At 36.8% G+C, this 16,670-nt stretch overlaps 2 protein-coding genes and 1 pseudogene across 2 annotated transcripts; 2 read left to right on the top strand and 1 right to left on the bottom strand.

Annotated features, from left to right (window-relative positions):
- Positions 1–257: 257 nt before the first annotated feature.
- Positions 258–1,922, bottom strand: LOC104587451 (uncharacterized). Its single transcript, XM_010245063.3, has 2 exons — positions 1,745–1,922; positions 258–1,059 (listed from the first exon to the last, which is right to left on the bottom strand). The coding sequence occupies exons 1-2, from the start codon at positions 1,839–1,841 to the stop codon at positions 350–352; spliced, it is 807 nt and encodes a 268-aa protein (XP_010243365.1). The 5' UTR covers positions 1,842–1,922; the 3' UTR covers positions 258–349.
- A 5,963-nt stretch (positions 1,923–7,885) lies between these two features.
- On the top strand, positions 7,886–8,331 carry LOC109114019 (ubiquitin-conjugating enzyme E2 28 pseudogene; annotated as a pseudogene).
- A 1,682-nt stretch (positions 8,332–10,013) lies between these two features.
- LOC104587452 (DNA-3-methyladenine glycosylase (MAG)) lies at positions 10,014–16,153 on the top strand. Its single transcript, XM_010245064.3, has 6 exons — positions 10,014–10,645; positions 10,774–10,845; positions 11,011–11,134; positions 11,960–12,030; positions 15,034–15,091; positions 15,165–16,153. The coding sequence occupies exons 1-6, from the start codon at positions 10,253–10,255 to the stop codon at positions 15,326–15,328; spliced, it is 882 nt and encodes a 293-aa protein (XP_010243366.1). The 5' UTR covers positions 10,014–10,252; the 3' UTR covers positions 15,329–16,153.
- Positions 16,154–16,670: the final 517 nt, after the last annotated feature.

Genomic DNA, 16,670 nt, shown 5'->3' with positions numbered 1-16,670 from the left:
TAACACAACATTAAGAAAGCCAATTTCTTAAGTTCATCATCGTCATCCGCATTATTATTATTATCTTAGGTGTTCATTTGGATTTGTGTTCGACTATGATATTGAAAAGATATGATATTGGAAGAACGTCTGACCAATCAATTGGAATCATAAATAAGGTGTTATTTATTAAAATTTATGAGTGGATTTTGATTCATCAAAACTCTTTCCATTTCATATATTTCCTGCATCATAGATTTTCCCTTTGGATTTCACAATTCAGAATTATGATTTATGAAGTCCTTTTATTAGATCAAATAACTTATACAGAATTGTCTTGAAAAATATACAGAATTATAAACGAGAATTCTTAGTTTTCCCTGATGACCCAAGTGTATATATTAAATAATAAATATGCCACAAACGCCATCACTACCACAGCAACAGCCACTGAGCTCATAATCAATTTTCTGGGTTTATCCTGTCCAATAGCTTGGCTACCATCCCCAGCTGCAGCAGTTTCACTTGACCCATCCATAGCTCTCGCTTCACCATTAATGGCTGCTCCTGCTTTTTCTTCATTCTTCCCTTTGTCTCCAGAAACCTTCTCACCATCAACAAACCCACCACCCTGTCCCTTCTTCTCTGAAGTCTTCTCTGCTACATTCTTAGCATCATCACTTGGCCTTCCATTCTCCTTCTTTCCTTCATCATCAGCTATGCTGGGTTTCGCCTCCACTGCTGATTTCTGACTCGGTGTTTCCGGGCGCTTTTCGGGGCTCTCGGGTTTTTGGGTCACTGCTTCTTCCGGACTCTTTTTGGGTGCAGGGGGGCTTCCGGCTTCGGGTTTATGACCTGTGGGATGCAGCAATTGTGGCTGGGCTGGAGCAACTGCCTTTGGCATTACAATGGTAAGTACTTCAGCAACGAATTGTGCTCGAATGTCTTTGGTCTCACAATTTTGAGGAAGTTTGAACTCCTTCTGGAAACGGCTCCATCTGTTGTTGTTGATCGGGCGCTCTCCGGAGATCTTCAGGGCTCCGGATGCAAGTTGGACCCTCAGTTGTTCCTTTTTAAAGCCTGCAAGAGGTCAAGAGATGAATCCATTTTTTCGATCTGTGAGGCATGATATAGAGCTCAGATCTCCTACTCTATTCAGGACAAGAGATGTACCCAATACACGGCGGTAGTGTCCTGTGGTAAGAGATCCATGGTGAAACTACATTATTGTATCATGAGTTTGGGTTGGCTATATAGCTTGACACGGTTCAGAATGTCCATGGTAAAACTACAATCACTTAAACTAAATTAAGGCATTGTTAGGATAAATTTTTGCTTTTGTGAAAAATAAAAATGGGCCAAAAAAAATGTTGTTTGGGACTTGGGAGTGCTTAGTGACAAAGTACTTTATTTCAAATGTGGGTAGATGTGATATACCAAAACAGATCAGAAATACAATATCAAAAAGCACTTAAAAAACCAAAAGGTCGAGTTTATTCAAAACAAGTTTATTTCCCTGAAAAAGCACTTATTCAACTAATTTGCCAAATATATATAAGCACTTGTTGATCTAGCCTCAAATAAAGCCCCTTTTCCCAACAAGTGCTTAAAAATAAGCACTCCGAAAAATGGATTAAGCTTTCAAAAACATAAAAAGGTGAACCCAAATAATAAAATCAGGGTTTTGTGCTTTAAAAGCATCAAGTCTGAAACTTATCCAAACATAATTTCAATTGATGGCAGGGAAATGGAAAAACAGACAAACCAGGTAGACGGACGACGGCAACTTCAGATCCAGCTTCTTTCTTCCAATCCAAGGAGGGTTGGAAATCTTCATACATACGGGTCCCTGTTCTATCCATGGGAAAGGTTTTGTTTTCTGTTATTGTGCTCTTGTTCTCAATCTGGCGAGTAACAATGGTCAATGAAATACTTGAACGAGAATGGTGGCTCCCAAAGGGTTTTATAGATTGGAAAATTCCTTGGTGGGTATTGTTTGAAGCAAAAGCATTCCTTTTTTTGTGCCTTGGGGTTTGTGATTTAATGGGTTATTGTCACTTTTGAGATTGTGCTTGTTGCACCAGCAAGTCAAAAATGTTCTTTGTCTTTCTTCCACTCTACTAATAAGTGTTGCAAGCGGTGCAAACGGGCTCCAATGTGAGACATCCATCCTTGATCCTTATCATTCAATTGGTTATCAATCAACTAATGATATGAATCACTTTAAAATTAAAATTCATCTGGGTTTGTGATTGGTCAAAGTTTTTTGAGTGAGTCCGGGCCTATTAAAGGCAAAAAATATACAAACACTTTGAGAGAATGACATCCAGCCATGAGTTCACATCTGTGCCCCACAACGTGAGATCGTATCTCTGCCCCACAAGGAACCGCCCCACAACACATCCCCGTCGTGTATTGGGAACATCTCCCGATGATAGTACCAGTCCCGGTGATATCATCATCGGAAGATGTTCCCAATACATGACAGGGATGTGCTGTGCGGCATTGTGGGGTGGAGATGTGAACTCCCACGACGTCCCACATTACATCCCCGTCGTGTATTGAGAACACCTCTCGATGGTAGTACCAGAACCGATGATGTCATCATCGGGAGATGTTCCCAATACCCGGTGGGAATGTGCTGTGGGATGTTGTGGGGTGCCCCCTTGTGGGGCACAGATGTGAACTCTCCAGCCATACATGAGGAGCATCTTCCCATAAACATACAAATATAGGAGATGTTCTAGATATGTGGCCGGATGCCATGTTCTTAGTGCCTTTGCATGCCTTTTGATTTCAATAAATTCCTTCTTCATACCAATTGCCTTAAAATCATTTAGAATTCAACTAGGGTGCATATGGCTAGGGAGGAAATGGATTCCAAGCATAGTTGAACGAAAGAGAACTTTTTGAAAATCAGGTTTTCTGGTATCTACGTTTTTTGTTAACTCAAGGTATATCTTCTTGAACATCTCTTCTCCTATTTTGGATAACTGGTTGTTAGGTTTTATTTATGGACCATCGATTAAAGCACATAGAAATAAATTATGGTCCCATCTTAATCAATTATAACCTTTCTTACTCATAGGTGATTTTAATGAAGTCGACTTTGTCTTGCCTCCTGACCCTACAACATCAACTCATACCTCTAGATTCACGTTTAGCCAATACCGTAATATGGTTCTAAACAACAATCTTATTGAGATTAGCATTCAAGGAGGAAAACTCAGTTGGTCCAATAAAAGATATTTTGGATTTATTTCTCCAACCCTAGGTAGAGCTCTAGCTACTCTAGACTGGATCATGCAACTCTTAATTTATTTGCTAAATGGGGTTTTGATCATCATCCATTAATCCTGAACACTATCCCCCTAAAAACCAATTTCCAAAACCCTTTAGATTTTATGAGATGTGGTTGCCTGATGATTCCTGTAGTGAAGTTATTCAATATGGTTGGGAGATACAAATAAATGGATATGTTACTTATTGCTTGTCTCAGAAAATGAATCAAATTAAATTTGACCTTATTCATTGGAGAAAATTTAAATTCATAGATTCCCAAAATAAGTTAAGTGATTTGGAATAACAGATTATCCATGTTGAATAATTAACTCCTTGGAATCAATCACAACTCTCATCTCTATATAAACTGTATGATGATATTCAATCACAAGTAGAGAGTTTTTGGAAACAAAGATCCAGACAACTTTGGCTCTCGTTGGGTGACAATAACACAAATTTTTTTCATAAAAATACTTTATGCCGACAGAGAAAAAATGAATTCCAATGAGTAAAAGATAATCATAATTCTTGGGTGACAGATCATAAAGATATCTTAGATGTATTTATCTCTTATTTTTCGAAGTTATTTATTCATCAACCCCAATCTGATTTGTACTTTGTGACAAAACTTTTTACTCCTACCATTTTTGTGGAAGAAAATAATTTTTTAACTGCCATCCCTTATAAAGTTAGAACAACTTTATTCAGTATTGGCAGTCTCAAATCTCCTTGGCCAGATGGAATGCCAACCTTAGTCTATAAACAATATTGGGAGTTAATGTGCTCCGAAATTGTAGCTTTTATGCAATAATTTTTCCATAACAAAAAGTTACTTAAATGCTTAAATCATACTTTTCTTTGTCTTGTTCCAAAAAAGATTAATTGCACTAAGGACCAAGATTATCACCCCATCGGTTTATGTAATGTTCTTTATAAAATCATCTCCAAAATCTTAGCTACTAGACTTCGTACTGTGTTGGATAAGTGTATTTCCCTGAATCAATCTGCTTTTATCCCATGCCGTCAGATGATGGACAACACCATTATTGCACAAGAAATGTTCCATTTCTTAAAATAGCACAAACGAGGTACAGGCTATGTGGCTATCAAGTTAGATATGGCAAAAGCCTATGATAGACTAGAATGGTTTTTTCTTCTTTTAGCATTAAAAGCTTTTGGCTTCTCTGGAGACTTCTGTCACATCATTCTCGAGTGCATCTCCACTGTCTCCTATTCCATTCTAATCAATGGTACTTTTGAAGGAAAAAATCTGTCCACTAGAGGACTAAGACAGGGTGATCCTTTATCCCCAAATTTGTTTATTATAGCCATGGAATGTCTCACTCAAATGATTATGAAAGCTGAACATGATCATCATCTACAAGGCATCCAAATATTTGCTAGAGCTCTCTCAATTTCCCATTTATTCTTTGCAATTGACATCCTTTTATTTCTTCGTGGACATCGAGATGAATTAGACAACCTTAAAAATATCCTCCAACAATTCTAGGATTCCTTGGGATAACTGATTAATTTAGACAAATCCAGAATTTATTTTAGAAAAAACATCCATCCTAGACACCAAAGAATGATTTGCCGACAACTCCATATACAAATTCTTCCTGTGAATTCTAAATATCTTGGCCTACCTCTAATTTGGGTTCGAAATAAACACTCCCAATTGTCCTACATTTTGGATAATCTTAAAGCCAAATTTAATAATTGGAAAGTTGTTGTCAATAGTCAAGCTGATAAAAGAGTTCTCATTCAATCTGTTCTTCAAGCTATTCCAACTCATACCATGATTGTTGTACAACTACCCCAAAAAACTCTGACCTCTATTGAACAAATTATTAAAGACTTTTGGTGGGCCAGATCTAAATCCAACCCCCATCCTTTTTGTTGTTGTTCTTGGAATTCTTTAGCCATTCCTAAAAATCTTCAAGAGGACTAGGTTTTAGACATATCAAGTTGAACAATCTAGTGTTACTCAAAAAATTGGCCTGGAGATACCTTAATGAGCAACATAAATTGTGGGCCCAACTCTGGAAATCAAAATACCTCCCCATTCATTCTCTCTTTCCTTATACTATCCAACCAAATAGCTCTGTTTCTGGAAATCGATAGCCCCTAAATTTTAGAATCTACTCTAGGAAATAGGATTCTTAGTTCGGACATTCTCCTCATAACATATTGCTCATCTACCCTGGATCCAAACATCTGAGAAGTTTCAAATGATTACTCACCCTATCTCTTTTCCTATATCTCAGCTTACTTTCAATGATATTATCATCCATGATAATTGGAATATCCCCCTTCTACATGAATATTTTAATACGAAACAAGTTGAGATTATTCTACAAACACCAATCTTTCCATTCAACACCTCTATTTCTTGGGTTTGGACTAAACATTCTTTGGGTAAATTTTCTTCTACTACTGTCTATAGTGACCTAATACAGGATTATCTTCCCTGCCCGCCCCATTATCAGTTATTTATTTGGAGAGTTGTCCAAAATTTTATTCCTGTTAAAGTACAATTTTTTTTTATCTCATCAAGACCATAGTTGTGTTTTTTGTCAGAATCATCTAGAAACTTTGGGCCACCTTTTTCTTGATTGTTCTTTCACTCAATCCATTCTTTTTGCTTCACCCTGGAATATTAAGTTTACTACTACTCATTGCACCAACTGGATTAATTGTATTATTCATCTTCATACTATTTTTTTTCTGAAAAAGATGCTTTCCTAAAAACTATTAGTTGGTATGCGATTGCCTTATATTATATCTGATTTGTGCATAATGAAAAATCATCTAAAGATATTACTATTTCCAATCACTGGATTTTAAACAAAATTAATATTGTGCTTAATAGCATTCCATTTTCACCCAATCTTCAAGGATCCTTGCTGGATTTATCTCTCACCTTAACTCTCTCTATGCAATCACATATAAATGGAATCCTTTTTACAGATGCAGGGAAGATCTCTTCTACTGAATTTTGCTTTGGTATTATCCTCCTTAATCGTCATCTGGACTGTATTCAAATCTCAGGAGGTCGAAAATCTTTGATTCAGTTGAAGCAGTGGAACTTTTTGCTATATATCAAGGCATCATCCAAGCTCGGCGGCTCAGTAAATGGAACATTTTGGTCTGCTTAGATTCTCATATAGCTATTCAAGCATTATAAGGAAAGACCTCTCTTCATTGGTCCCTATTGCATCTTCTTCACCGAACTCTCAGCTTACTTCAAGCATTTCAAGCATTAAAACTACCATACAGGAGCATTTTTTGCTAGATACTTATCCTCCTGATGTATCTGATATTTTGAAATATGTATCTTGTTCCTTTTATTAATATATTAGCTTTTACCTTTAAAAAAAAAGCAAAATTAGCTACAATTTTGTCCATGTGATCCCTCGAGTCATCAAACCCAAGCTACTAAGGGTAATAGCTACTTATTTGAGCAGTGGTCAAGATGGTGTCCAATGTCTAGTGGACACTAGATAGTAAGGCCAACCCCTTTGTCTGAGCGCAATGCACGGGTTGTTACAAACATCGTTATATACGTAGTTGGAAAGCATTTAAACGTCTATGTGACATTAAATCAAAGTTAAATTACAAAGACCTCCTGTACTATAGGGTCAGTGACAAAATACACCCTTTAACTTTTATGTTGAGATAAATATCCCCTTGGCCATTAAGTCATTTGAAAATAGGCGTTAAATTACTAAAATTTGACTTTCTTTGGTGAGAAGTCTCAATTAGTGAGAAATTTGACTTTCTCGCCAGTGATCCTTGCCAGAAAGGGAAAAAAAATTCTTCAACTTCATTGGTAACATCCTCTCTCTCTCTCTCTCTCCTCTCCTCTCCCCTTCTTTTCTCTTCTCTTCTCTCCTTCCCTCTCTTAGCCATCCTCCCTCTCTCAATGTTCTCATTCTCTCCATTTTCTCATTACCACCACTACAACTCCTAGCAATAGGGGTGATTTCATTTTCGAGCCATATCTATCTTCCTTCTTCTCCTTCATTTTATTTAGGGAAAGTTCTAGATTAATACATTGTATTTTGGGCCTAGTGTCACTTTGGTCCCCAAACTTTAAAACGTGCTAATCCAATATCTAATTTTCCAAAAAATGCCAATTTAGTACCTACCGTTAGTTATGTGTATCGCATGACATCATGTGTGACTTTAGACTTTGGAAAATGTTAAAATTACTCTTGAAAATAAAACACTATTCATCATCTTGTTCCTCAAGAAGATGAAACAAAGGTAAGTTTTGGGCATCTGCAACATTCAAATGAAAAAGCAGAGAAGAAAAAAAAAGGTGTAGATTCCAAACAAATGTCCAAACTTGGTGTAGATTTCTACTCCCTCCCTCATGAAATCAAGGTGGATTCCTGGAGCAACTCTTAATTTAAGTTCTGGAAAACTATTGGATACTCCACTTGATCTCTCCATATAAACCCTAGCAGCAGCAATGCACTTGTTCTCTCCATATAAACCCTCATGAGGAGAACAAAGCACTGATAAACAGGAAAAAGGGAAGAACCCTAGTGTGTGCTAAAATTCTCTCCACTTAATGTTAACCTTGTTTCTTTCTTTGGACATTTTATAATCATCGATGGCTTCAAAACAAACTCAAAAGGGGCTAAAGGATCTGCAAAAAGATCCTCCCACTTCTTGTAGTGCTGGTCCTGTGGCAGAAGACATGTTCCACCAGCAAGCAACAATCATCGGACAAGCCTTTTGCTGGTGGTGTGTTTCTAGTAACAATTCATTTTCCACTAGATTACCCATTCATGCCGCCAAAGGTTTCTTTCCACACCAAAGTTTTCCATCCCAACACCAACAACAATGAGAGTATCTGTATTGACATTCTGAAAGAGAAATGGAGTCTTTCCCTTAAAATATCTAAGGTGTTGCTGTCAATTTGCTCTCGCCTCTCTGCTAGTTGATCCAAACCTAGACAATCCCTTGGTTCCTGATATTGCCCACATGTACAAGATTGACAGAGCAAAGTATGAAGCGCAACTGCCCGTTCCTAGACACAAATATGCCATGGGATAGGAGCTTCGTATTTTGCATATGTGAATAAGTAAACGAGACCTAGAGTCTATAAAGGTTAGAGCATATGTGAATCAACTTGTATTCTTGGAATCTAGTAATCATTATATGTTGCTGGATAAAAAAAAATCCGTTTGTTGGCATACCAAGAAGGGATTGATGATTGTCCAAAGAAATCAGTGGATGAAGACCAAAGGTGAAGAAACTGCTGAGAGGAGATGCAGAAACTGACTGCGAAGACGAGGATTTGATTTTAGAGGGAAAAATTAAAAGAGATAAAAAATTGACAGTTGGTTCTGATTTGGATGGTTGATAAAGAAAATTAGATGACACTCAAAGGGTATTTGTGTCATTTTACATACCACTTTGGAAGTTTAGGTCTGGATTGGCATGTTTTAAAGTTTGAGACCAAAGTGACACTAAACCCAAAGTATATGATACTAATATGGAATTTTCCATTTTATTTATTTATTTATGTTCTTTTATTGTTTTCCCTATTCTCCATCGATGTAACAGACCTTCTCTATCACCAATATCCATCACTTATAGGAATCAATCTTCTCTCTCGCCTGTTCTCTTTCTAGAATGGAAAAGAAACAATAGCAACAGAGGGAACCAAAGGAGTCCAACAGTCGCTTGTTCTCTCTCTCTTTCTATCTCCCGTTTTTGGATTGACCAAAGTCGTCGCTGCCACTACAACTTCCAGCAGTGGTGATGATCTTCTTCTTCCTGACCCCCTTTTCTATCTATTTTTCACTCGACAAAATCGCCACCACCGCTGCCTCCACCCTCTTCTCCTCTCCTCAGTCTATTTCTCGATCGACGCCGTTGTTGCAACTTCCGGTAGTGGCGATGATCTTCTTCTTCATCTGCCCCCTTCCCCTCTTCGTTCTATAATATAGAGAGAAGAAAAATGTGTTGGAGGATAAGTTCCTTACCATGGACCCTACCCCGTTTCTGGGTTTTTCTGGATGGTAGGTTCTGTTAATCTAGTGGTGGTGGATTTAATCTCAACAAAAATGGGATCGATGCATAGTGCTGGAGGTGGTGGTGGTGTGGATGGCAGTTTAGGCAGCATTAGCAGTAACAACCACGGAGGGGGTGTTGAAAGCAAACATGGGGTGGAGTTTGAGTGGCTAGACCTGGGATGTGGGTTTCACCTTGCTGATGCATCTGGACCTTGATGAGGTCAAGTGGGTGGGTGGAACAACCGACAACAATCAAGGCGATGCCTCTTTCAATGAAACCTTTAAGACCCATCTCGATCCCTGATTCACAATCATCGGTGGGAAAGGAAGATGCTATAGGATGCAGAGACAAGTTGTGTGTTTTGCCGCCGGAATTGTTTGGAGACGAGCTTCACTACTCCATCTTTGCATTTTTAGCTTTTTAATTAAATATCTTGCTTTGAAAACCGCTTCTGGGTTCGTTTGGTTAGTAACCAAAGATTTTTGTATATATGAAAGGTGGTGGATTCAAATTATCATATCTATATTGTTGGAATTGTTGTAGATGGGTAGCAAGATTGTTCCTTTTTTTTGTTTTATTTTGAAAATTTGAAGAAAAATAAAGGATAAAATAATCTTTTTTGTCTTTTTATTAACGGACACTAATGGTAAGAAGTATTAATCAATTTTAAGAAATAGTGAGGATAGCATTAATCAATTTTCATATAGTCAGTTAAATTATAGTGGTCTTTGTGACCCCGTACGAGAGGGGGTCTTTGTAATTTATTCTAAATAAAAAATGAAGGAGACAAGAATGGGACGATTCAGCTCTCAAAGTTCATTATTTTATGAGCCGTATGGTTTAATTGTTCAAACGCACCATCGAAGGCTGCGATCAGCCCAAGGCTAAAACCATGTCGTAGCGAAAGTGGTTCGATTAATGTTTCTTCAGAAAAGGAGACGGATCGATAGCTCTGATGCGATTCCCGCCAAATTCTGCACAGGCGCAAAGTCTAACAGCCACCAATGTCCCTTCCTCCGGCTCTTCTCCCCCAACTGCGAAATCTTGTTGCGAAGTTGAAATGAAGAGAACTCAACTGTTCAAACGCACCATCCGGGCGAAGAAGACGACTCGATCGAAGGAGAGCGAAGACGATGCACCGAAGCTTACGCGTTCAAAAATCACCACGGCGATCAGAGCCCAACCCCTACCCAAAAATCTTCATTTCCCAGTTGCAAACTCACATCTCACCTTCCGCAGCTCCTCTATCCTGAGTCCTGATTTCTTCCAAATCGACGCCCTAGACCTCGCGCCCCGTCTCCTCGGAAAGTTCCTCCGGCGAGATGACGTCGTTCTTCAGATTACGGAGGTAAAAGAAATAATATATATTTTTTTATTTCCAGGTACTAGCAAAATCGAGAAACCCTAGTTAGAATTGATTGCAGGGATGAAAAATTGAATGATCATAGATCTTGAAGACCGAATGACTGTTGACAGGTGGAGGCTTATAGACCAAATGACACGGCTTGTCACGGCCGATTCGGTATTACAGCAAGAACAGCTCCAGTTGTAAGCTAACTTCCTCCTTTTTGTTTCTGGTTTCCTTCTCTATTAAGTGTTGCATTCTAATTTTCTGCAACGATGTAGTGCTGCTTTTTAATGGCTAATTTCATTAATTTGATTATAGCTACACATACATGAAGCTTTGGTTATATCTTAGTCGTCTGGGTTTAGTTTGGACCAGGAGGGCATGCCTATGTTTATCTTTGCTATGGTCTCCATACAATGCTTAATGTTGTAGCAGACAAGGAAGGAGTAGGCGCTGCGGTGTTAATACGATCTTGCGCTCCTGTAAGCGGTAATATCTCATCCTCTCATCGTTTCTTTGCCTTATTGTAAGAAAAAAGAGGACCCCTTTTAACAACAAAATAAGTTTATTGTTTGCAACTTAGCCATGCACTTGGGATATCATCCATGGTAATCACTACCATAGCTTGATATTCTAACAACTCCATACAGTCTCTGACAGAAAAATTCTTAGGGGATATCTTCTATTGCATATGGACTATGGAGAACAATAATGCATTCTTCCTTTTTTTATTCATAATTGCAGCCTACAGCCATTAAGTTATGGTTTTAGCTAATATCTGCTAATTTAAAGATTCTAGGATCTTGTCTGATGAGCCCTTTTATAAACAACTGTTTGTTAAACTCCACATGCAAGGCACATGGTGGGTATTTTAATCTTTTGTAATTTTTTTTTTGAAAACTTATAAACCAAACATGGTTAGTGTATTCTTTTGGTTCTTTCTCCCCTCTGGTGACTGAGATTTATAAACAACTATTTGTTGCTGGTTTCCATCAAAGCATTACAACTCTATTTTTTGTCCTTTTTTGCGCTCTGGAGGATGACTGAGATTATGTTTAACCCTTATGAATTCAGTGAACATTCTCTGAGCATGCTCTATGGTATGTGCATTTTAGTACGATCTTCTGGAAGTTTATATTATTTCTATTTTTTTCCACATAGCTCACAGGAGAACCTGCTTTTTCCTTGGTTTTCATTGTTAGTTAATTGGGGTTTCCACTCTGTTGGGGCCTGGCAGTTGGTTAATAGTTTAGGTTAGATGCTAGCCTTTTATGTGAAATGTGTCTTTTCTGATCTCTTTATGCATAACAACAGGGTTAGATACGATTCAGCAGAGACGAGGACAGAAGACTGATAAACCTGTTCTTCTCACTGGGCCAGGGAAGGTCAGTTTTGATATCTGACCCATTATTTCTTGTTCTATTTAAGTGCTGAATTTAGAAAGTTTGCTGCAAGAGTTAACGGATGAAGTTCTGATCTGTGCCATTTCTCTGAAGAGATTAATCTTCATTCTAGGGAAAGGGGAGATATCCAAATAGTACAATGTGAAATCTGAAGCTACAGAATTGACTGAAACAAATTCCTTTAGATTATGGAATTGACTCTTACAATGTAGGACTATACTAGTCATCTGAATCGACAGTCTTGATACAACTATATAGAGTTGGTTACACTTATCCTGTTTGTCATTCCACCCCATCAAAGAGACAAAAACCATTTCCATCATTAAACTGCAAGTCTTCAACTATTCCTGACTACTTTAATCCAGTTTCATGGTGTTCCCTCATACAGCTCTTTCTAGATCTTCTCAGCCAACGTTCAAAGTATCGGAAACACCAAGTATATCGGAAAGACAATTTTAAGATACATATCGGGATACACATGCGTATTGGAGAAAAACTAAGATACGCATAGATACGCTTGGAAACACTATAAATACTTTAATAAATCATAAAAATACATCAACAACACTAAATATAAGACCTCAATGAGGTGTATATACATTAAATTAATATATTTTATGGTTTTATGAAGAAATATATTATAGCTAATTATAATTTCATTAAAAATCTTATGCTTAACTATAATTTATAAATTATAATTCTTAAGTTTTAATGTTTTATGGATGAGAAAAACCAAACTCTCCTATCCAACCATAAAACATGCATCGGCACAACTTCTATGTGAAAATATAATTAATAATTATTTATTGTTTAAACAATTATTATTTATTATTTATTTCCAAAAATTATAAGAAATAAATAAACATTATATAATATATTCAAAAAATAGTTATTAAAGAAGAAATTTCAATTGTGGATATGATAGATCATCCATAGAATTATAATATATTCAATCATTGTGATCAAATGATAAAATATAATTAATTAATTATTATTTTTTAATTCTAAAAAAATAAAAAAATAATTATTAAAGAAGAAATTTCAATTGGTCTATGGATATGATAGATCATTTTCAATTGTTATGATCAAATGATAAAATATAATTAATTATTATTTGTTTTTTTAATTCTAAAAATACAAAAAATAAAAAAAAAGAATGTTAAAGAAGAAATTTCAATTGCTCTATGGATATGATAGATAAACCCATAGATCTAAAACATATTCAGTCTTTATAGGCAGAGAAAAAACTTACATTTTCAAATTTTTTGTTAATTTATATTTTCCCCAAATATTTTCATGAAATTTTCATAAATCTATTGATGGCACAAAAAATCGTGATTTTGAATGTAAGAAATGTAGATCAACATAAATTTAAACATTCAAGAAAAAAAAGAAATCACAAGATATTATAAAAGATTGAAAAAATTTACCTATTTTGTCGTATTTTTTCAAAATTTGAAAAATCTTTAAAAAAAATTAACTATTCACACTTGTTTCTTGCAAAATTTTGCAAATCTAGCACTCTAGGAATGAAGTTTGGAGTTTTAGAATCATTTGGGGGTGAAAGAAGGCTTATTTCAGGGAAAAGATGCTTGCTTTCCCCCTGTAATTTTTTTTAGTTTTTGGCCGTATCTTTTTCGTCATGCGCTACCAATATGCCCTGATACACCTCCGATACGCCCCCGATACACCCCCAATATGCCCTCGATACGGTCCGATACGCATGAAAAAAGACGAAACGTCCGATTTCCATGCATATTCTGTATCGGTTTTTAAAAGATACGATACGATACGCCCTGTATCGGGCATATCGTATCAAAATTTTAAACCTTGTTCTCAGCCTGGTGTAACCACAATAATAAATGCCATACCTGTACGTTATGTTAATTAGTATTGCTAAACTCCTTGTTGTAAACAACTAAGAATAAACTCCTAAAATGCAGTGATACCCTTAATCAACTTTAGTTCTTTAAATCTTTGAGAGAAGCTTCAATGAAGGACATGCCAACAGCTACATATAAAAAATAAAAAAAAAATGCATTTGCAAAATATTGCTGAAACTTTCTACGGGTAATTTATTTAGCATGGCTAGGATAGAATTCCACTTATGTGGTTTGACTTTGAGAGGAGTTGGTTTTGGAAGCTAATCGTTTTATTCCTTGCCACATTGGCCTCTGATATAATATTTCCTTTTCAAAGAAGAATATGCAGACTTTTTTAGGATTTCTTTTATGTGGTTCTGAGTGGATTTGGTTACCAAAGCTTGTCATTCTCCTCATAACATATGGAATCTGCTTATTCACTTTTGCAGTCTCTAATTTGTAGAAAGATATGCATCCTTTTTTCGCCTTTCTGCTTTTTTCAAAATAGTGAAGGCATTTCCCTGCATGTTGTTTGCTCAATATTACCAACACTGCTTATAGGTTTAAAATTGCTAGTTACAGATTTTGTGCCTACAACTACCTCTCTATACTATTTGTCGAAGAAAAAAAGAATTACCTCTCTATACTTCAAAAAGAAAATATTTTAGTTTTGGTACAAGCAAAAGGGTCACTTGTAATGGCCTGGCTGCTTTGTATAAGTGCATTGTGAATTTAATTGCTTTCTCTGAGTTGGCAGTCTAGAACTGAGCATATGATGCAACAGTCGCAATTAGAAGCGCCAACCAATTGAGGTTATTAGTTCCTCCCAGATAAATAGCAGCCCAATTCATGGGCTTAGATTGCAAAACAGTGGTTCATATCTTTTGTTGCTTCAACCTCCTTTATATGATTTCCCCCCTGTTTCACGCCATCATAATGGTCTATTTACACACTGTACCTTGATTGCATGGGTTTTCTAATATTTTCCTTGGAATGAAGGTCCACATAACCTTGGTCATTCTCTCTAGAGGCGCAAGAATTTTTACCATCTGATATGTACCTTTCAGTTCCTTGTGTTAAGGCAATAAACCTAACTTGCTTATGACCTCAACTCCATTTCTAGGTTGGTCAAGCATTGGGAATTTCAACAGAATGGTCAAGTCATCCCTTGTACACTCCAGGTAATATTCCCATGCTTTTTTTGTCTGCTACTTTGGACAGGATTAAAAGTTTCTGACAACTATGCTTGGCCAGGCGGTTTAGAAGTTTTAGATGGACCCGAACCAGAGAACATACTGATTGGTCCTCGTGTTGGTATTGAATATGCTGCACCTGAGCATGTTAGTGCATTGTGGAGGTTTGCCATTGCTGGTAGTCCCTGGATAAGTGCCCCTAAGAGCACTCTCAGACCACCCTGATCTGACATTTAGGCACTGAGGGACTTCCTGAGATGGAGGAACAGGAAAAGGAAAACAAGGAGAAGATAAAAATGGTTACAGATATGAAGGCAAAAGGAAAATATTGCAGCCTCTACATAAGTCCACTGTTTTAGAAATATAACATGTATATTCTACAGGTTAATTTCCAGTCTAAATAGAATAGAGAATGGAATATGGAGTTTTCATCAAGGATGAAATCTTAAGGATGGCATTCTCAAGTTTTTTGTACAAAAGCAACTTCATATTGTCAATGTGATCTAATAGCCAATGGCTTGGATATGTCAGTCAACCATGCTTTTGTGGTTTTACCCTTGACTTCAATATGCCCATATATTTCTGCCATTGAAATTCACCTGTCCAATGAATTTGAATATTTGATTATCTCCCAAGTAAAGGATTGCAAGGCTGCGATGGCCGCTGTCTAAGGGCAAACTTGATTATCAGGGAGCTTGAATCCACAGTTAAATATGCTTTGCTCTTCTTCACCAATGGTGGGTCATGGCCAATTCAGTGTGCCGCTGTGTGCCTCCCGCAAATGCAAATTTCAAGTCCAGGAAGTGCACTCCAATGGGCAAACTTGATCAGTAAGGGAGAGGTCTACATATGGCAGTATAGCACGTTGTTTATGATCAATTGGGATTTAATATTTAAGATGATGATGATAGGTATCAGGTGTACACATTGGCTAAAGTTCATTCAATCATGTATCAGAATGGTAACTTGATTCTATTTCTTTAGATTAAAAGGATATAGAGGGCAACAAATCTTTGTACTTCTAAGGGCACAACTAGATGTTTTATTGAACATACAATGTGCTGCGAGCAAGGGAATAGACTGCATATGATGTGAAGCTTGACTTTCTAATCTGCTTTCTCCCATGAGCTAACATGATCATAATCATAGATGCATAATATCTTCCTCTGCGTTGAACATGGCTTAAAGAAAAGATGATGATGTTCATACTCACAGAGATGGGGAAAAGACAAACTTATACTCTTTATGGTACACCACAATATATTAGCATGTATTGTTTAGATGGTAATGGAGCTCAGCCAGGAAGTTGAGGCCCAGGGTTACATTGCAAATTTACTTGGAAATCTGCACATCTTGGCAAGCAAACTAATTGTCCAATGGAAAAAAAAAAATCATGGGTAAATCTCCAAAACTGAATTCAATTTATTTTTACAGAAGGAGCATGTGTTATAACCAGCATGTGATATAAACCAGCTCTTTATAGAGTAGTTAACACCTTAGGATGAAATCATATGAAACAAGCTAAGTCAAGTTGGCTAAGGGGCTGTTTGATAACACCTAAGTTGTT

Source organism: Nelumbo nucifera, chromosome 2, assembly GCF_055504915.1.
Source record: "Nelumbo nucifera cultivar China Antique chromosome 2, China Antique-T2T, whole genome shotgun sequence".
Lineage (NCBI taxonomy): Eukaryota > Viridiplantae > Streptophyta > Magnoliopsida > Proteales > Nelumbonaceae > Nelumbo > Nelumbo nucifera.
The sequence above is the reverse complement of the archived record's forward strand: the minus strand, read 5'-3'. Positions and strand labels throughout refer to the sequence as shown.